At 40.9% G+C, this 21,535-nt stretch overlaps 1 protein-coding gene across 2 annotated transcripts in view; it reads left to right on the plus strand.

The window, feature by feature from the left end:
• Positions 1-14,731, plus strand: part of osbpl1a (oxysterol binding protein-like 1A) — a 19,869-nt gene extending 5,138 nt beyond the window's left edge. Inside the window, exons 8-29 of one of the 2 annotated variants that reach the window (XM_029501043.1) lie at positions 234-301; positions 386-430; positions 1,284-1,357; positions 1,555-1,618; positions 1,715-1,816; positions 2,181-2,303; positions 2,408-2,489; positions 2,616-2,722; positions 4,995-5,157; positions 6,640-6,826; positions 9,993-10,068; positions 10,502-10,636; positions 10,723-10,820; positions 10,931-11,113; positions 11,191-11,298; positions 11,614-11,703; positions 12,173-12,299; positions 12,485-12,595; positions 12,675-12,798; positions 12,918-13,008; positions 13,575-13,595; positions 13,908-14,731. In XM_029501043.1, the coding sequence (XP_029356903.1) occupies positions 234-301; positions 386-430; positions 1,284-1,357; positions 1,555-1,618; positions 1,715-1,816; positions 2,181-2,303; positions 2,408-2,489; positions 2,616-2,722; positions 4,995-5,157; positions 6,640-6,826; positions 9,993-10,068; positions 10,502-10,636; positions 10,723-10,820; positions 10,931-11,113; positions 11,191-11,298; positions 11,614-11,703; positions 12,173-12,299; positions 12,485-12,595; positions 12,675-12,798; positions 12,918-13,008; positions 13,575-13,595; positions 13,908-14,010 (2,282 nt within the window). In that variant the 3' untranslated portion in view covers positions 14,011-14,731. The remainder of the gene's footprint in view (positions 1-233; positions 302-385; positions 431-1,283; positions 1,358-1,554; positions 1,619-1,714; positions 1,817-2,180; positions 2,304-2,407; positions 2,490-2,615; positions 2,723-4,994; positions 5,158-6,639; positions 6,827-9,992; positions 10,069-10,501; positions 10,637-10,722; positions 10,821-10,930; positions 11,114-11,190; positions 11,299-11,613; positions 11,704-12,172; positions 12,300-12,484; positions 12,596-12,674; positions 12,799-12,917; positions 13,009-13,574; positions 13,596-13,907) is intronic. The other variant, XM_029501044.1, reaches the window with a different exon arrangement.
• Positions 14,732-21,535: the final 6,804 nt, after the last annotated feature.

A 21,535-nucleotide genomic window follows, 5' to 3' on the forward strand; every position in this document is an offset into this window, starting at 1 on the left:
TGAACTAATGTCAAAAGGTTTGTCTACATTTTTTTAACAAAAGACTCTAACTGAAAAAACAAAGCTATTATTTCTGTCACTTGAACCTGCGGAACGAAAAAAAAAGGGAAGACAGTAGTTCCATAAGAAGCACAAGATGTGAATAACTTTTTGAACAGTTTTCACTACCCAAGCAGTATTTCCTCCTCAGTGTTTTGTCATGCTGTGTGTTGTGTGTTTCTCAAAACTCTCAGGCCAGACAGCGTTTGACCTGGCCAGCGATACAGCAATGAAGCAGGTCCTTGAAGGCAATGTTCATCGAGTGAGTGCGCAGAGTCGACTCTTCTTTCATCCAGTCCTTAATTTATTTTTTACTTTCTTCATCTCTCCCCCCTGTGTGTTGCAGGGTATGACCCATCATATCAAGAAGTACGAAGGACTGCTGTGGAAGGTATTGTCCATGTTGGTAACATAGGGGGTGGGTATTGTAAATAATGTGTAACTCACAGACACGTCACAACATCTTTCCTTGCCTATTCAAAAAAAAGCTCTCCTGTGTCATGTCTAAAATGTCTATTTTTTTGGCTCCAGTGCAGAGAAATTAAGCCGCAAAGTGCATTTATGTGTATTCTGAAACGCAACTGAAGATGGAGAAAACAGTTTTTGATTGAAGGACTTAGGGATTCTTGTGGATGCACTTTTTTGCAGTACTAAGCTGTTTTTGTAAATCTTAATGTTCAGATATAACTTGGTTGTAAATCCCCCCTTTTAATATAAACCACTAATGAATTGACAGCAATCCAGAATGTTGTATTGTAGACCAATGTCGCTTTGACTACAATCTTTTTTTGTGTGATTTTGTGCCTCAGATTGTGCATTTTGTGTACATCAGAGGAGATTTTAGAATATTGAGATGTATGTCATCTATTGCAACTATAGCCCCCAAACCCTAAAAATTTTGCCTTATTATCTATAAAGCATATTTCACAGTCAAATTTCAAAGATTAGTGAGAGTGATGAGAGCAAATGCTGATTAATTCCTCTCAGAGAATTGTCTGACTAGTAATTACGCAGAATTCAGAAACCCTGAAAAAATGACTTCATTTTCACATTTTCAGCTACTCAGCTCTCCTTGTTTCTAGTATGCAGTAAAAAATGTGTAAATGCAGAGTATTGTCAAATTCATGAAAGTATTCATGAAGGAATGTGATGTTGCTACCCTCACTCTAGACCACCTTCGAATAAGAGCATTGAAAATAGAGTGAAAATCAAAGCGCTGATTCCTCCCCTGTGTCGTCCTGCAGAGCTCAAGATTTTTTGGCTGGCGATCGTACTGGGTCATCCTTCAGGATGGGGTTTTATCCTGGTATTCAAAACAGTAGGTGTCATCTCTCACCAACTCATCTTCAAAATAAATATCTAGAACAGAAGCCTTTTTGTTGAGCGAGGTGCTGGAGGTGACAGAATTAGTTTTGGAAATAAAAGGTTTCTATCTTCCATACTTGGAAAATTCATTCCTTAAAAAAAAAAAAAAAAATCTCTACAGCAACAAAGATCACCCTCTCTCTTATTAAGGTCCGATGCAGCTTCTAATGTCAGACGTCAAGGCTGTAAGTCCCTGACAAATGCCCACTGCTCGGTAAGCCAGTATTTATGAATGGTGCTACTTCCTTTAAAATAGTGCTTTGAATTTTGTGTCAAACCTTTTCACAAGGCATCGTTTTTCATGTTTTAGATCAGAGCCAAAGATTGCTGCCTTTTCACCCTCAAGTGCTTTGATGATAGTGTGCATCACTTCAAGGTATCACCAAAAAATGACCCGCAGGTAACAAGAAAAGTAAGTTTCATTTTACTCCTCTGGCAGAAAACTGATTGCTCTGGGAAACTATCAGCATTTAGTTTTTACTGGAATGCATTGATGGCCCACAGAAACAACTAAAGTAAAGGGCTTTCATTTTAACAATCCGAAGTGCACAGATGGGGCACATATTGTGTGAGGTGTAAATACATTTTCAGGTCATTATGGAACTGTAGAAAGTTAGTGTAGGTGGGAAAACACTGTGATTTGTGCTTCTGTATGTGGATAACATCAAGGGTGCATACACATCTAATTATCTGAAAACCACTCCTTGCGTGACCAGAGTTAAAATCTGGCAAATTATTAATATAAACACAAAACCGAATCTGTATTTGTCCTGCAGGCATGGCTGGAGGCCCTGGAGGAGCACACAGCTTACAGCACACACTATTGCTCCCAGGAGCAGGGCAGCGAGGAGGAAGAGGAGGAGGCCACGTCACTTGGGGAGTTAGCCGATTCGCTACAGGTGGCTCCGAACAAAAAGAAAAAAGAGCGGCTCAGTAACATAGCACAGCTAATGATCGCACAGCGCAGTGATGTATAAATGTCCTCTGGTCTCTCTAAAACCAGGCAGCAGAGGCCAGCCAGAAAAAGCTCGAGAAGGAGGTGGCAGCTTTCCTGTCCATACTGAAAAATGATAGTCTGGCAGAAAGTAAAGCATTTTCATTGTGGTTTTTTTTTTTTTTTTTAAACACACAGACACACATAAGTTTACAGTTTCATTTCAGCACACGACTTTGTGCCAGTGGTCCCTCACCAGTGTGTTTGTTCCCCTCAGGCTTCCCATCTGCCATCGTGCAGAAGATGCAAGAAATCTGTGAGTTGTCCAGTAAGACCAGCTCCAGTCTCAGCATCTGTCTCAGCCTCTTTTCCAGACAGGAAGGGGTAAGTGTGTCACCTTCTCAGTTGTATCTGAGAAGTCTGCCAGGAATTGGTCTACTTTTCCATTTTTGTTCAGTATTATGATTTTTTTTTTTTTTTTCATTTTGATTTTTTGTGCGTATATTTGGGGATATCCAGCTACACCTTTGCTGACTAAACCGGAAAAATGGAGATGAAAAGGATTTCAGCAACATATATGGCATAAAGAAGCAGAACATTGTTTCTGAAATTGAATATTCCAAACCTAACAACGGTTAATCGTCTGATCTTGATGGTTCCAAACAATAACTTCATTCATTCATTTGAATGAATAGATCATTCAAGCATATACTGCAGAAGATTGATAGATAGTCAGACAGACAAATAAAAATTGGAAAGTTGAAACTCTTCAATTCACAGGTACAAAGTAAAGATATGGACAGTTAATTAGCTGTGTACAACAGCTGAGTCATCAGAAAATCTCTGTAGGTGACATGACTCCAATGAAGTCAGTGGTGTAAAAGGTAAAAAGGAAAGGAGACAGCGCAGTCCCCCTGTGGAACTCCTGTACACATCAGACAGAATGCCCAGAGGGACAAACGGTGGTCTGCCTGTCAGGTGACCAGTAATACAGGAGACGATGGAGGTGTCAGCACCAATCAGCCCAGCTGAGGTCATTCATCTACTGTATCACTGAGGTATTTTAGTCCCCACAGTGCCCATCAGACTGACTGATACTGTCATGGCTATGCACTCGACCAAATTGGTCAGTTAAATTATGACTATCCTGCTCAATCACTGCTCTAATCAAGCCTGTTCACATGTTATATTATTATGTAGCTATCACAATATGAGCACTGCTGACTGTGGGATGAATTTGCGTACGTGTATGAATGTATGAATCTATGATTTCCTGTATAAGCCCAAGCTTAAAGTAATGTGCGCTGATGCTGCATGAAAAGTACAGAGTGTATCAAAGAGGAACTTTTTCATCATGATCCTAATCTGCCTTATCAGTTCAACGCTGAAGCTCTGACACTGAGAGTGTCTTTTTCAGAATTGTATCTGTCACATCAGAGTGAGAATTAGTCACTGATTGCTGTAAAGCAGTGCGGCCGCTTCTTTTGAAGCACCAGTCCATTGGCTGGTACTGAATTCTCATTGAGAGTTGTTAAATATGTAAATCAAAGTATCTTCACCTTCACATGATAAAAGAGAGAATAAAAGCTCATTTGCATGCCTTTCTGTCTATCTGACATCTTGTCGTTTTCTGCATCTAAAACATGATCTTTTCATGTTAACATAACTAAGACACTGACTAAACTGCTGCACACATTGTTTGTTGGAAATTTCATGACAATGGAAATGAAATGTTTTGTGTTCTCTTCCAACAACCGGCAGATGAGTTTGTCAGTCTTTGGAGGAGACGGTGCTGCAGACGCACAGAGAGGCTTCCAAAAATCATTTAAAAGTTCTCACCTTAACAGCCAGTTCAGGGCTTTCAGTGTTGGCACCCTGGCCAGACTTCGATTCCTCAGCTGTGCGCCTTTTGGCCTTGTGATCTGTAGAGGCCGACTGATTAAAGGGCTCATACACTCTCATAACTCCGTTTGTACAACATGGTACACATTCTAAATGACGCAGCAGGAATTTTATGTTTAAATCTCTGTGTGTAATGCAACAGTGGTAGTTGATCTGTAGTCTTTATTATATAGGTTTTTGTCCCCAATTCACCTGGCCTCCAGAAATGTTCTTTCCTTGACAGTCCAAAGTAAAACACTCTCTTTAACGCTGCAATTACTATAATTTTCAAAAAGGTGCAACTGTATCTTAATTATTATGAACACTAATGTCTTGTGTAAAAGGGAGGTTTGGTTGATGGTTGATATGTTAGTCCATTACTCGTCATTTGATCTCCTCTCTTCAACTCGACTCAGGTTCTCTGATAGGCCATTTGAGATGGCAGGTAAACATGGCTGATCCCGCTTACATCCATCTCTGTCTGTCTCCACCGGTCTGGTAAGGAGAGGACAGTGCAGCAGGGAGGCTCACTCGGTCATCACGCTGCTTATTTGCAGACGCGCTGCCATCACAGCCCATCTGGTCACCCAAATTTGTCTTCTGTTTATAGCAGTAGCTGGAATGAAAATTCAGCACCCATGAGAATATTAATGTATCAAATGTGGAAGATATCATGTTGGTTCATGTTTCCACAAGTATTTATTGTTTGTGTTTGTTTTTGTGTGTGTGTGTGTGTGTGTTTGTGTGCATGTGTGTCTGTGTGCGGTGAGCTCAGATGCGCAGTGTGAAATTGGAGCAGGAGGTGGAGAAGAATAAGATCCTCTCTGAAGCGCTGCAGACTCTGGCCACAGAGCACCACGAACTTGAGCAATCCTTCGTCAAGGGATCTTCACCACAGAGCGTCCTCAGTGATGATGAGTTCCACGACGCCGTGTCTGGTGAGTTGACAAGTTATCAAAATACACTTGGGAGACGCAGGTAACTCTGTGTTCACTGCACTGTCACTCACCTTTAGGAGCCTGGAGTACTTTTTCCTGAGGGTCAGTGTTTGTTTTTTCATGTGTGAGTGAGAGTTGCCTGTTTTTGTAAAAGAAAGAGGAAAAAATCACACGAGAGCTTGTTTTGAAAAGCCTGCATGCTGACTTCATCAAAAATGGGCCTAATGGATGCTGAAAAAAACAAGTTGACGTGGTGAAAAATAAAATCCTAATTTAAATTGTACCTGAGAGATCTGCATTGATTGCTGCTGAATGTGTAATATTGTTTTTTTGTGGCTAATAATTTGTCAATTGTCAATCTGTCATTTGCTTTTTTGCATAGTATCCCACAATGATATCAAGTTGTATTCATCAAAAGAAAGAAAAGAAAAAGATGCACAAATGTATAATATATTGTATGTACATGTTTTAATTAAAGTGATTTAATGATCTATTTGATTTGGAGCCCAATCAGCTCTGGATATTTGTGATAGATATTATGCTATAGGTCTGTTTAGATCTTTTTTTTTTCCATAAACACATGCACCAACACTTCTAGTTTATATATATGTGTTTGTTTGTTTGTTTATTTCTTTATTTAACTTATAATTTTTTTGTGTGTGTGGTCAAAGGCCAGGGCCTCTGTGACCATAATATCTTTCCACTTGCTGTGAATGCGATATATCACTCGGAACTCAAGTATCCCAATGTTAATATTACCAAATTAAAATAAGATCAAGTGATGACATGCTATAACTAAAAGGTCAAAAGTCAACTGTGGCATCGTAATGTAGACTGGTCTATAATGGTCTATAATGCAATGATATGACCAAGGAAGAGAAAGCAAGAATGAGATTTATCTCCTGGAAAGAGGCAGGAGGTATATTTAGGGATAGGAAACACTTTTATAATCCTATTTGGAAAGTTTCTCTGACACTTATTTTCATTTTCCATCTCTTTGAGCTCATTGTACAGGAAAGAGTTTCTTCTCTTTCATATATAAGAGAAATCAGGAGACGTAATGAACGTATTTTAAGCTGTCATGAATTTATTCCCTCTCTGAGCAGACTAACTGAGAGACTCTTTGTAAGCACGTGTTACACTGTTACACTCCATTCAAAAAGAAAATCTGATCTGTTAATGTAATGTACACAAATATTCATATATTTGTGCAAGAAATTAAAAGCACTTAGATCTGTCTATAATTGCTATGATACACGTGTTGGCACTGGTTTTAATTTAAAACTATGAAAAATATCCACAATTACTGCATTAAGTTCACTTCTTTATACTCCTCTCTAAGCCTTTGTTCATCAGGTCATTTTATCCAGAGAACTGTATTTATTCAGAAATTATTAGATGTGAAGATTTTTTTTTTTATTATTATTTGGAAGTGTTGTTGCTGCACAAAATCATCTCACTGTGATGATTTATCTCCAACAGAATCAGATTCCGAACATTCCTTGAGCGGCTTTGAGACGGTGGCCAGCCATTCCTTTGAGGAGGACGAGGAGGAGGACGAAGGCTCAGTCATGTTACACAGCCCTTGCAGTAGCCCCACGAGCATGTTGCCTGGCGATCACCATGGCGACAAGGACAAGACTCAGCCCAATGGGTTCACAGCGCATAGGTCAGTGGTGTTGTGTGTTGCTCCGTGCTCCTATGGACTGCGGGGGTTCATATCATATGGTGATTTTCTTGCTGGAATAAATCTGCGTCAGCCTGTTTTATCTCCCAAACCCCTTGGAAAGCAGAATTATTATTATTTTTTTTTTTATTTCAGTTTTGCGTCTTTGCTGAGGGTTTTCCTTCCTCCTGTGAATAATTTAGAGTCAGCGCCAGGCTGGTGAAGGCAGCAAAAAGAGTTGTATCAACAGAGCGGAGCTCCGTGTTGGAGTTGTTAAATATTGATAAGGTCACAGTGACAATAATCAGCCTGCAGTATGATCATGTTCACTAATCCCTCGAGCAGTTTTTGAGGGCATTTTGAATTTAGACGTTGTCTCAATCCATTGTGTTAATCTTTCATTGTTCATGTCGTATTTTAGTTCTGGTATTTCATTCAAGCCCTTGCAAAAAATTTTTCTTGCTCATCCTCTATATATGTTACACGTGTTTTATCCCATGTAAAGCATTTTGTAACGCAGATTTGAAAAGTGCTATATAAATAAAATAAACTAAAAAAGGGAGAAAAAAAGAGAGAAGTCTGGCTCCGGTCATGGTGGTGGCTTGGCTGTCATCAGGGTTTGTCACCCGGCCCATACCCAAGGTGTCCTCTTTTTAATGCTTATTTTTAAGTCTCCTTCCCTCATGACGGTTCTTCTTATCTGTCAACCACCCAAACTGAGCCCCTCTTTCATCCTGCCCCTTTGCTGCTGGATTCCTGCAACTATTGGATTGTTTCAGATTCACACAACATGCAGATGTTCCCACACACTCCAGGGGAGTGATCTGGTCATCACTGAGTGTGTCTTGGTGTGCAGCCTTAAAGTGTCAGATCACATGATCATCTCCTTAGACATTACACATTACTGCGCTATTGTATCATATCCCGCTACAAATATTTCTAATTTCAATGTATATATTTCCTTTTTTAATGTTATCTTTCTTTTTGTTTTTCCCTTGTCCAAGATTGAAACACCGGAGTGAAATTCCTAGTATGTTTACACATACCTGGCAACAAAACTATTTGTGATTCAGATTCAGATTCTCAGACCTGACATTTCTCACCCCCTACATTCAGCCCAAATGTCAATTCAGCTTCAGGAACTGTGAAAATATGATGCCAGATACCCTGCTGATGGACCTCCAGCACCTAATCTCTTCAAATATCTCACCAGCCAGTGACTAAGCGGATTTTTTACAGTAAGACTTTGAGCAGCATTGTGAATTGACATGCCTCACCCACTCAGCCCCCTGCTTCATGAACGCAGAACAGAGCCTCTAGGTTGGTTGTTCACAAAGTAGGTTATCTGAAACCCTGAAAGGTCTATTCTAAGTCCCTTAAAAAGGGACGATCTATGTTTTTTTCAAATGTCACCCAAATCAACCCCCAGCAACTATAAGTAGCTGTTCTCCACCACGTATCAGTTTCTCCAACCTCCAACTCCCCCAGTCACAGAAACTCCAGAGGAGCTCTGCAACAACTTTATGGCCTTCTTTGAAAGCTAAATTGACACTGTTTGTTCTTCTCCAGTTATTGAACTTCAGTTTGGGACTTCCTGGCCTCTTCGTTTCTTCCCTGAGGTCTCCCAGCAGGAGCTTAAGGATCTCATCAAGTAAATGAAACCGCCCAACTGTGCCCTTCACCCCTTTCCTACAGCTCACATAAAAATGAATGTTGCTGCCGTTAGTCCATTGATCATCATAATAATAATGCCAAAATCAGACCAAATATTGATGAACAAAGCTTTGACTCGGACATTTTCAGCAAAATGTGGCAATTTACAGGCCCATTTCCCACCTGCCTTTTCTCTCCAAGGTTCTGGAAAAGGTACTTGTAGCGCATCTTTAGGATCACCTCAAACACAACAACCTCTAAAGGTTTCAGTCGGACTTTTACTCCGCTCACAGTACCGGAGCCACCAGGATTCGGGTCACAAACGAGCTGCTGATGGCAGCTGATGCGGGCTCGTCCTGCCCTTCTCATTCTCCTGGACCTGTCTGCAGCTTTTGACACCACCACTATTACACTTACTGCCTGTCTGGACGAACGTCCAGACTGGACTAATGCAAAGAACTGCTTATCGGGTCTCCCTAGAAGAATGTCTAAAGACTTAAATATGTCCAGAACAGCACTGCTAGATTCCTCATAATAGTGCACAAATATGAACACATCACACACACCCTATTCACGCACCAGTGCATCCATGGAAACACAATCTGTCCACCCTACCAACACCTACCACCTCCATCTCCCCATGGTAGGTCCTGCACCTCGGGGGTCAGGCTTTTTGTGCAGCCCCCCATTTATGGAAAGCCCTCCTTGACCATGTGGGGGCTCCACAAACTCTTGAGACTTTCCTTTTTAGAAGGCACTAATGCTTTTCAGTGAACTTTGATTGCTGTGTGATTGCTTTGACCTTGGACTATATTTGACTGGTTGTTTTTTTTCCTATTGCCTTCTTTTGTTACAGCGTAAAACTTTGAGATTGTGTTGGATGTAAAATGCACTACAAATAACGTATATTGTTATTATTATTATTCACTGCTGCTGATGCATGATTAATGCCGTGGTCTGGGTTTGGTAGAGTTTTACTTTTCTCTCCTGTGTTCCCTCCCTTTGGGGGTGTGGCAAGAGGCGGACTTCACCTTCATTCCTTCCTGGTGTGCCCCTGATGCACACCTGTTGGAGATCATCTCATCTCACCATCACCATACATAAGACTGGCTCAGACTCCACAGTTCTGTAAGACAGATTGTTCTGTCATGTGTTGATCTGTTGGAGCTAGCCTGTCTTTTGCCGCCGCTGCCAGGTGTTTGCTAATTGGAGCTTGTTTGCTGAAACTGATTATTTATTTTTTGTTAACGTTTTGACTTTTTTCATTAAATGTCCTCGATATGGTTCTGTCTCATGCTACATTGGTCCAAAAAAAAAAAAAAAAAAAACAGACATGCAACCATTAACCTCCAATAAGCATTCTCTAGGCTTTGTTTTATTGTGTCACAAAATACATTGAGGGCCCTTATTCTTCACCTGCTTAAAGAAGTCGGAGCCATTCTACGATGAAGACATTTACTCAAACTAATTTGTCATGTGCATTTTATTGATGTGAAACACCTGTGTGTTGTTTTAGGACCAGTTTACCTGCACCAATGTTTTCAAGAAATGACTTCAGTATTTGGAGTATCCTGAGGAACTGCATTGGGATGGTAAGAAACAAAGATCACGTCTTGTTTTTGCTTTACGAGTTGCATAGCTCATCAACATGCATGCATCAAGGGGTCCGGCCATTTGGGGGATCTAACTATAGACTTGAATGTGGTATAAATTCGACTCATTTAGCCATGAGTTTGCCCCCAAGTCAATAATTTATTTAACTTTCCCCCCACTGTCTGAAATAGAACTTTGCACATCTACTGAGATGGCTGTAGACATATTCTAAGAAAATATGGCTGCCATGTTGTAGACTAGCAAAAGTTAAAGCCCAGTAATCATCATAGGAGTATCACAAACCTGTTATGCTCATTCATCTTATATCTGAAAACTGAATTGACAAACACATGGATTTAAAAACTGTGAATTTTTGACTGAAGATACTGTTGTGGAACATTGTTGACCAGTTCATCCTTTTGTGGCTTTCAGGAACTCTCTAAAATTACAATGCCGGTTATTTTCAACGAGCCACTTAGCTTCCTGCAGCGTCTCACAGAGTATATGGAGCACACGTACCTCATACACCAGGCCAATGCCTCATCAGACTCCATTGAAAGAATGAAGGTGGGACTCGCATTGCATCAAATAAACTAGGTTTTAGCCGTATTGTGCTTTAAGTTTGGGAGTACAGTTTATGTGATTGTGCGTAGTGTGTGGCTGCATTCGCGGTGTCAGCTGTGGCCTCTCAGTGGGAGCGGACAGGAAAACCCTTCAACCCCCTGCTGGGAGAAACTTTTGAACTGCTAAGGTGGGTGGAATTACACAACTCATGTTAAAGACTGATGACATTTTAAGATGCAGCAGTCAAAACCAAGAGTTACAACCTAACTGTGAGCCTCTGTCTCTTCTGTCTCCCAGAGAGGATCTTGGCTTCCGACTCATATCGGAGCAGGTGAGCCACCACCCACCCGTCAGTGCCTTCCACGCTGAGGGCCTGAAGCAAGACTTTGTGTTCCATGGCTCCATATACCCCAAACTCAAATTCTGGGGCAAGAGTGTGGAGGCTGAGCCAAAAGGCATCATCACACTAGAGCTGCCCAAGTAAGAACCCAGACCTGAATTTTAAAGGATTTTAAATAATGTCAAAGTTAAGCTTTTGTAAACATCTTTATGTGCAGGTACAATGAAGCCTACACGTGGACAAATCCTACGTGTTGTGTTCACAACATCATTGTGGGCCAGCTGTGGATTGAGCAGTATGGAAATGTAGAGGTGATAAACCACAGGTAAGGCTTATGTCAACATCTTAAGGAAGTCTGATCAATAAGGATGACTTGATGAATCCTCCAGGGCTGAAATCCAGCCAATGAAGCTACAGTTCCTCAAATGAATTTTTGAATATGTGAATTTTGCTGACAAAATGGTAAATGAAAGTTTTACACTTGAGCATGTTTGTTTTTTAGATGTGTATAAGTACAGTTTGATACATGTTAACATACTGCATAAGCGTATTTTATTTGTAGAGCTCACATTGCTTGATGGCCTTTGTGGCCTAACAATATTGCGGCGAGATGGTAACATGTTGTTCACGTTTCACCCAGAACTGGAGAAAGGTGCTACCTGAATTTCAAACCATGTGGCCTTTTTGGCAATGAACTGCATAAGGTCGAAGGGTATATCCTGGACAAAAGGTACAGCTTACATTGGTGCATGATGCAGTCACCTCATCAGTCTTTCACATGTTGCACCATACCATATGATCTAGATAAAGTAGCTGCACTGACTGGCATCCCGGCAAATAGTCATTTACTTTTGATAACTGATATTTATCAAAAGTGACTTCTCCATATGTCCATATTTTAGAAATAAAAAATAATCTTTTAATTTCTTTTAAGATCTACAAAGTGGGTTGCTCAGGTTGACAGACATCCTGAGAAACAAAGCCACACAGGAAGATTAACAATTAACAAATTGGCATCTTTTTAAACTTGAATTCATTTGGCTGACATTCCCCCACCCACAAAAAAAAAACTACCAGTGTAAAGCCACACATGAAAGAGCTTTTAAATTTCTTTCATTTTATTTATTTCCAGCAAAAATTGGTGGAAATACTCCTGATTTCCACCTGGTCGAATGTTTATGCGCATGGTTTTTCCACAGCAAGAAGAAGCTCTGTGCTCTCTATGGGAAATGGACAGAGTCCCTGTATGTCATCGATCCTGCTGCCTTTGAAGCACATAAGAAAAATGACAAGAAAGGAGCAGAAGAGAGAAAAGGCAACAAAGCGGTATGAAGTGTTTTGTCCTGAACAGATTGAGTTATTGTGAATAAGGCTGTTTTACAACTTATGGGAAATACCAGTCATGTAACGCTGTTCTATCAATAAACACAGTCATACAGTATAATCGTGCATCTTGCAGAGAGCCTGGTAAGTGCATCGTGAATTTTTACTTATTTTTTTATTTTTTGCAGGGTTGCCATGACAACCAAGAAGTTCCTTCACCAGCCAAAGACACTGTCCAGGTGATTCCTGGCAGCCAGCTGCTGTGGAGAATCGCGCCCAGACCAGCCAACTCTGCCCAGGTCTGACTGATCAATATGGAGTAAGAGCATTCACCAGTGCGCTTATGTTTGACATATGCAAAATGTTCTTTTAATCCAGATGTACAACTTTACGTCATTTGCAATGCAGCTAAATGAGCTGCACAAAGAGATGGAGGGAGTCATTCCTCAGACAGACTGCAGGCTGAGGCCAGATATACGAGCCATGGAAAATGGTGACATCGGTAAAATGGATACAATTTTTTGAAAGAATAGCGGTGCTTCTAGTAGTACTATGCAACCTATTGGAGATACAAATAAATAATGCTCACTGCTGTCTTTTCTCGTTATTGCAATCAAATAGATCTCGCAAGTGAGGAGAAGAAGAGACTTGAGGAAAAACAGAGAGCTGCTCGCAAGAACCGCTCCAAATCTGATGAGGAGTGGAAGACGAGGTGAGGTTTCTCGAGAAACTGCTCTCTCCGGTTTAATCAACAAGCTGTTATGTAATCATGAAGTGTGTAAATGCTCATTGTGACAGGCAATTAGTCTTTGTCCAATCCTGAGCAACAGACCAAATACCATCTTAAGATAGTTTTATATTTTCTCAAACATCTCCTTCAATGGGTGTTTTTATGAGTGGTGAAATCAAAATATACCAGACTCAGAACCCAAATCCTGCAGAGTTGGATGGGGACCAGGTTGGCTGGACATGGAACATTACTCAGCAGTGACTGCACTGATGTGAACACTCACAAAGTTATGAGTCACGATTGCTCATGTTAACGGTCAGTTTCTGGATAGAGACTGTGTGCAGAGTTTTTTTTTGAAAACTTAATTGTATTAATATAACGCTTTGACCTGCTTCATATGTGTGTTTATATGAATAAAAACCCTCATGAGGTACCTGATATAGCATTTAGCATCTTTTCTCTTGACGGTAATTTGATCATTTCTTTACTGTACATTTGACCAAATCTCTTTTCTCTTCACTTGTCTTTTGCATCCTCACTTTGTGAAGGAGTCCTGCTCTTGGTCCAAGGTCAGAGCTGCATGCCGTTTCTGTGATGTGATCTTGTATCCTTGTACTGCCAATGAGTTAATATTTCCTCCACATTTGACTCGCCAAAGTTTTAGATTTGGACCTGGTTAATCTGCTGTTCTTTCTATTAGCATGAGAGCTCACCCTAGTGGGACTAGATAAAATTTCACAAACCACACGATCCTTCCTTTAATTTTCTCCCTTTTTTCCACCAAAGATATAATAATGCTACATCAGTTGAAGTTAATGTGTCTGTGTCCGCCCCCCTTGATGTCCTCAAACATTTATTTATTTTTTTGGCTATGATTTCAGGTGGTTTCAACAGGGACAAAACCCCCACAACTGCTCCCAGGACTGGCTCTTCTCTGGTGGATACTGGGACCGGAAATACAGCCAGCTGCCGGACATCTACTAATGGACACTTTCTGTTAAGTGTCATCTGTGCAGAGCAGCAATAATAGTTTTCTTTTGATGGGACTGCTACAGTAACTACAAGCAATATGCAAATCTACTTCAACTGTGTGGCCTTATATTGTACAGAGGTAAAATTGTGCATAAAAAGCCAGTTTTTAAAAAGACTGAAATGTAAAGTTGTCTTGAAATGAAGTATTTGTTTATGATGAGAGATATAAAGAGATATTGGATTTTTAACACAGCATTTTAATGTCATGTCTTATTCACCATAGGGTTTTAACTCTATGTATATACCTACATATATCCAACCTCCCCTGACTTCATGTCAATCACATTCCCCTACTTGTGACTGAGGTTAAACTTGCAAAAGCATTTCTTTTGCCTTATAAGGCTCAAGGTTCATGTTTTCTGTATCACTATTATGCATGTAAACTGACTGCAACTGTTTTTGATTGGTTTTATTGTTATAGTCTACACTTCATTAAATACACATGAGCTTGAGTCCTGTAAAGAGGATTATCATTTTTGTTTAAACATGAAATGCAGTGGGTTGGTGGATGTTTAGGTAACATGCTGTTTAATCTTATGGCATCTCGCCACTGTTATATTTTAGCATAACTAAATCATTCCAGTGCATTTATGTATGTTTTTACCAGTTGTGTTATGTGTGGAGGAATGTGGACAAATTTCAGAGGAATCTGGAAATAAAGTGATCTTAATGATTTTGTGACAAGATGTATTTTAATAATTTTATTTTTGCAGCTTCAACTCTTCTGGGAAGGCTTTCCACAAGGTTTAGTAGTGTAACCCCAACCCTCGTCCAACAGTGTGTGACCTCATAAATGCACTTCTAGAAGAATGGTCAGAAATTCCTATAAACTCCTAAACCTTGTGGAAAGACTTGTTGCAGCTGCAAAGGGTGGACCGGTGTCATATTAAACCCTGTGGATTAAGAATGGGATGTCACTTAAATTCATGTGAGTCAAGGTAATAAATCCACAACAACTTTCAACAGAACTTAACACTAAACACAATGCTTCCGTTTTTACTTCACATTACCTACTTTTCACTTAAAACCTTGATAAATAGTATGAAACTTGTCTGAAAATATAAATCCAATGTTTGAAATCGGAATATGTATGTATTCCTTCCATCTAGTTCGAAACTGTGTTTTAAGGATTTTTATTTCTGTGTCATGGACACTTCCATAGCACAGTGAAATGGTAGCTAGTGCTGTTGCACTATGAGCATCACAGCACCACCAAATTTTCCAAGTTGAATAACACATTAGTTTTTAGGGCATCTGTTGATGCTGACAGGATAAACCACCTTGGATTGTATGTTAAATTCAACAGGCCTCTCATTAACCTTAATGTTTCGCAAGCAGCCCACGAAGGGTGAGGACACGGGGACCTGGCTGTAGTTCTGTGTCCCTGAAAGAAGAAAACAAAAATCAGAAAGAGGATTCTGCTCAAGATTAGTTAATGAAATTTATCAAAAGACTTTCAGTGAAATGTGCGAGACTGTATTTGAAAGTGAATCCAGTGTTGTTGGGTGTGAGAAGGAGGTGAGGGGGGAAGCTTTCAGCTTGGACACGGAGTCCACCGCTAGTTCAATACTCTCATGTTGTACAGTCACTAATTGACAATAAGAGATGAATTTTAAATTCTGGAGCCACTCACATGTGTAATGGTGTCAGACGGGAGATCGTACCTGTAATTAGGTGAAACTTTCCATCACAGAGGCTTTCAGGAGGAGTCACAAAAATAATGACAGCATTGCTGCTGTCATCTACTTTAGCACCAACCTAGTAAAAGACTGTAGTCAGTCAACATGAACTGCTGCCAGATCAGCTGTCATCACTCAATCTAAGAGTGAAAGGTTTTACCTGGTTTTCCATTGAGAAGATATTAAGCCTGGCCTTCGAACACTTCGAACATGGAAGAGAACACCTGTCAAGTACTGAGGATGCACCTTGAAGGACAACACGAAGTGGGAACCAGAAGCGGAGTACCTATCTATACCAAAACATTCTTCACTAGATTTGAGCTAGTTTTGTAATTGACATAAGATGAGGATCTATAAAGCCGAACATCAAACCCAAGACGATGTGGCCACCACCAAATTATGTCCCGCTCTCTGTGAGCACATTGGAGCTGGGCAACGTCCTGTGGGTCCTGTGGCTCATTCAAAATATCACATATATAATATTGTCAAATATTGCAATTACTTTTATTTTTCCATGTATTGTTTTGCATATTTCAGGATACAAAGCAGAGAGTTGTTTTTGTCTGCCCTGTTGCAGTACAGCAGGGCAGACAAAAAAACAACCAAAACAACCAAAAAAAAAAAAAACTGTGTAATGAAAAATTTGATAAACGGCATGAAACTGCAATATTTGATCATATCAAAAAATGTCAGTGACTGAGATTTACAGATACAGATATGGAAAAACTTTATTTGTCCCTGAAGGGCAATTCATTTCAAACAGTTCACCAATTTCACTCACCAACCACTCACACAACATGACATAGTCTAAGTGTCAGAGGAAGCATGACATGAAAAAAAGGGAGAAAGAGTCTGAAGCCAACAGAAGCAGAGAGCAGGAAAATGTGAGAAAATACACAACAAATAAGCACAATCTACGAAAAAAAGCAGCTAAACATTAACCAATAAAGAGTTGTTTGGTTTTTGCAACATTTAGGTTAAGGAAGTTACCTTCACACAATTTAAGTTTGCCCTCAATCAAGGTAAAAAGGTCATTCTTTAAGGTTTTTTGGAGATTAGACGCACCTTGATAGTTGTGATTCTGGGACTTCCACTCAGGTACACGGGGTTCAGCAGATCTAAAGAGTATCCTTCAGTCACCATCAGTCACACAGAATCCATCAACCAGCAAGTGCTTTTCTCAACACCGAACTCAACCTACACACACATGCAAACAATCTGTCACACAGGTAACAAGATACCAACATGAAGATGTCAGGCAAGAAAATTTTGCTGATTGGTCAGCTTAGTTACTGTACTTCTCCATGAGCGACCATGAGAAACTGTTAACTTTAACATCATAGGCGGTCAATTCTCAATCATTATTTTATTCATTTTTAACCTTAAAGCTCATTTTCACAACAAAGCCAACCAACTACCAGTTGTTGAGTTAAAGTTGGCATGAGTTTATAAGATAGCTACTGCTGACAAAAACCTATATTAAAGGGCCAGGATTGATTCATTGTGAACTGCTTGTACGTTGTGAGTTACTCTGTGCCATTTCCCGTCATTGTTCTTCTGCTTGTGATGGATGGTCCTGTTTTGCCCCAGTGACAACTTGATCTTGCCATTGGCGATGTAAAGGGCCAGCACTGCTGGCACTCCTCTCCCTGCCAGATGGAGGATCAGCCCTCTGGATAACTTGGCCTTGACATCAAGGGAGAAGTGAGGCCTGAGATGCAAGCAGAGATTGATAGGTGATTGGATGTGTGAAATAATGAACGCATTCAAAAGCCTTTGTTACGGCCTGTGTACCATCACCTGTAATTCAGGTCCTGCTGTGGCGCAGAGTAACTGAGCCAGCTGTGTTCATCATAGAGCCGGTACTCTCTATGGTGTGCTGCTCGATTTCTGCACTGACTGCCTGCAGGAGCCTGAATCATGCACAAAGTCAGTTACCTGTATCAGTACCTGAGGCTAAAAACAACAGGGGTATTATTGTGCTACAGAAACATTGACTTGTGCTCGCAGTTTTGTGCGTCTTTTGGTCTTTGGGTGTAGGTGAGGGGAAAGGAATAGCTTGTGCTTCGCTGTGGAGGTTGCACGAGCCAGGAAGAGAATGAACTTAGATCGGCAGGTATCAAGTGATGCTCAGGTCTGTGTGAGATTAAATTATTGATGTTAATATTCCGAAAAAAATAATACTGAAGTTGTGCTATTGCACACAATACTAATAAGATTTCCAAACCTCCTCGAATAAAGGTGAGTCATGCAGCCTTTGAACTTCTCTGCTTGTGAATTTTGGTGCTGGGCTGGCACGGTGTGATGACCCCTGATCCACATTATCAATGCTGAGCTCCAGCCTGAGAAAGTCAGGACAGCCATGAGGTCAAGGTGCAGCTGTTCCCGAGCTACCCCTGGTTAAACGCCACAGCTGTCAGCTGTGTCAACCGATTCGGTTCCCCCCAAGTTCCTGTTCCCCTTTACGCCGATTTACTGCTGAGTCGTGCGTAGTTAAAGAAGAAACGCAAATAGAAACACAGCTGGGTGTACGGAAAGCGAAATGGAAAAAGCCAATGTGTAGGTTACTGGTATGGTATTTATTATATAACAAAATAAATTGAGAATGCATTTGTTCTGCCATTCTTTGTCAATCTTTGTGTAAATGGATGCCAGCTAGCATATCTGTGCTCCTTGGAAATGCCCACCGGATAGTGTCCATGTTTTTCATAATTCACGAACTAGTTGAACACAAGTTTAAAAAACATACACTCACATGACAAACGCTCATCCTGGCCGCCCTTTGGGAAACTGGGTTGGGAATTAGATTATGTCCTGGGTTAGTTCCAAGTAAGGGCGTGATTCATACGAAAGTCAATGATCCATTCACTGAACACTTCAAATATTTTTACACATTATCTGTTATCTCTTGCACGACATGCCCATAAAATAGGCTATAGGTCTACATAATTATCATTGATCGATCAACCAGTTAAACTGTAGCATATACACAACAGAAATTCAGCAACAAAGCATGGTATTTATTTACTCATAAAAATTATTAACAAATCAACAGGCGTGGACTCATGTAATGACTGTAAATATCTACATGAAATACAAATGTATACATGAGGTTGATGTATGTATGATTGTAATGTATGATATGTAATGTAAAGGTCCATTCCCGGTGTGGGCACCTGAACATGTCTACGGAGTGAATTGGTTAAGAGCAATGGACTGGGCCGATCACCTACGCACGATTCAGCAGTAAATCAGGAGAAACCGGAACTTGGGGGGAACCGAATCGTTGACACACCGGTCCATGTGTTCAACTACTCCGCCTTCCTCTCCCAATCAGTATCATTAGACTCACCTGCCACCTGGGTGCCGACACCCAGCCGGCTCTTAACCAGCTCCTCCACACTCACTCTCTGTCAGATTGTCGTTGCTTCATCAACTACTCTGCAGCACTCTTTTCTGGACGGATGGCCTGGTACCTAACCTGCCTTCTGCCCCGGTAACCTCACCTACTTGCTCCGTGTCAATCTGCCGCCTGCCTGGACCTGTATTAATGTTGTAATTAGCTTTTTTCCCCCTCCATCTTTATTTATGCGTAATACAATACAATCATCATTCTAAACTGAGCTTTAAAAAGCGTGTCCGTCTTTCCCCCTCCATAAACAAATAATCTCAGTGGCTCTTTTACTGGTCTAGTCTGTGGACGCGTCCTGTCTCGGTCCGTTCCTGGAGACTTAGCTTTAGAGCTAGCTACACTAGCATAAGCTGAGCTAGCTAAAGTCTCTAAAGTCCCAATGACGTACAACTCCCTCACTTCTCGGCACGACAGCGAACCACTGTTCCGCCGTGCTTTATTATTATTTTTTTTTAACAACTACCATCAATATGGCTCGTATATTTACCAGGTATTTACTACAATCATTTTTAATTCTTTATTCGAATTCTTATTTCATCAGTAACAGTACATATTAATGAACTGTTCAGTAAATATGCACAAGATAGCCAGAAGGCCAGTTTCCATTTGCTGTCGCTGGCCAGATGTTACAATAGGCTCCCAACCTGCCTGTAACTGCTGCTGCCATCACCTTGTGTGTAATGCTCACTTTGCTGTGAAGACATACCCACAACCAGTAGCTACAGATAATGACGTGCCCAACTCTAGCGATTACCCACAATACCATGACACATGACGTCACACACGGCATATTTCCCATCTCCCTGACAGCTCCGGGTTTTTAAGATTCGGTAGACATAAGGCAGTAACCAATCAGGTACGAGTTCCAGTGTTTTCGATCAAAGCCCCAATGAGGTCTACCTGCCTCCCTGGAGGAGTATAAATAGCAGCTGTGAGCTCTCCCCTCTTCACATCTGCCCTCAGGGTTGGAGGTGAACGTCCTGAGACTCTGGGGGACGCTCAGGCTCCGGCCTGAGAGCCACTGACAGCGCCTTTAGGTAAGGGGCGCTGTTGTGGGGGCCTCTGTATCAACTTGGACGATCTGAGGCTCGTCCTGAAAAGCCCCCCAGAAGAACAAGTACAGGGAGGAGTGCGTCGGCGGCCCTGTATTTGGAAGAATCTGGGTGTGTTGCGAACCGGACCAGGCGCCTGGCTGAGCTTTTTAAAGCTCAGTTTAGAACGGTTATTGGATTGTATTGTATTGTATTGCGTTGTATTGTATTGTATTGCGAATAAATAAAGATGGAGGGAAAAAAAGAATAAAGATAAAAAATAAAATAAAATAAAAACAAAAAGCTCAGTTTAGAATGGTTATTGTATTGTATTGCGTTGTATTGTATTGTATTGTATTGCGAATAAATAAAGATGGAGGGGAAAAAAACAATAAAAAAAATGAATAAAGATAAAAAATAAAGCATGGCGGCATCGTGGTTCGCGCTGTCGCCACACAATAAAAAAAAATAAAAAATAAAATAAAAACAAAAAGCTCAGTTTAGAATGGTTATTGTATTGTATTGTATTGTATTGTATTGCGAACAAATAAAGATGGAGGGAAAAAAACAATAAAAAAAATGAATAAAGATAAAAATAAAGCATGGCGGCATCGTGGTTCGCGCTGTCGCCACACAATAAGAAGGTTTCGGGTTCGGTTCCGGCCTGGAGCCTTTCTGTGGAGTCTGCATGTTTCGTCCGGGTACTCCGCTTTCCTCCCACCATTATGCAGCCTGAGTCTGTGTCCCAGAGTAAACACTTATTCACATACAGCTCAACCTCAGTAACAGTAACTTACCAGAGACTTTGGCCAGGATCCACAAGAACAGCAGCAGACCAGGTGGACGGATCTTAAATAAAAGTGTCTCATGAATCTTTAGTCAAACTGTGAGGAGCAAGGGGATATAAATTATACTGTAAGTGCCAAAGACTGAGAAATCACATCGGTGAAACATCCCTTGCCTCACCTACTTGCTCCGTGTCAATCTGCCGCCTGCCTGGACCTGTATTAATGTTGTAATTAGCTTTTTTTCCTCCATCTTTATTTATGCGGAATACAATACAATCATCATTCTAAACTGAGCTTTAAAAAGCGTGTCCGTCTTTCCCCCTCCATAAACAAATCATCTCAGTGGCTCTTTTACTGGTCTAGTCTGTGGACGCGTCTGTGTCTGGTCGTCTAGTTTGGTCCGTTCCTGGAGGGGTGCCGTCACCGGTCTGGTCTGGTTCGGCCTCGGTCCTGGGGGGGCGCCATATCTGCAGCATATTTCCTGAAGGCGAGAGTAGCCTGCGTTAAGTAAACCTCACTGCCAGATCACTTACACTAGTTAGTCGCTTCGAAATGGACTGCTAGCTA

The sequence above is a fragment of the Echeneis naucrates genome, chromosome 4, assembly GCF_900963305.1.
Source record: "Echeneis naucrates chromosome 4, fEcheNa1.1, whole genome shotgun sequence".
Classification (NCBI taxonomy): Eukaryota; Metazoa; Chordata; class Actinopteri; order Carangiformes; family Echeneidae; genus Echeneis; species Echeneis naucrates.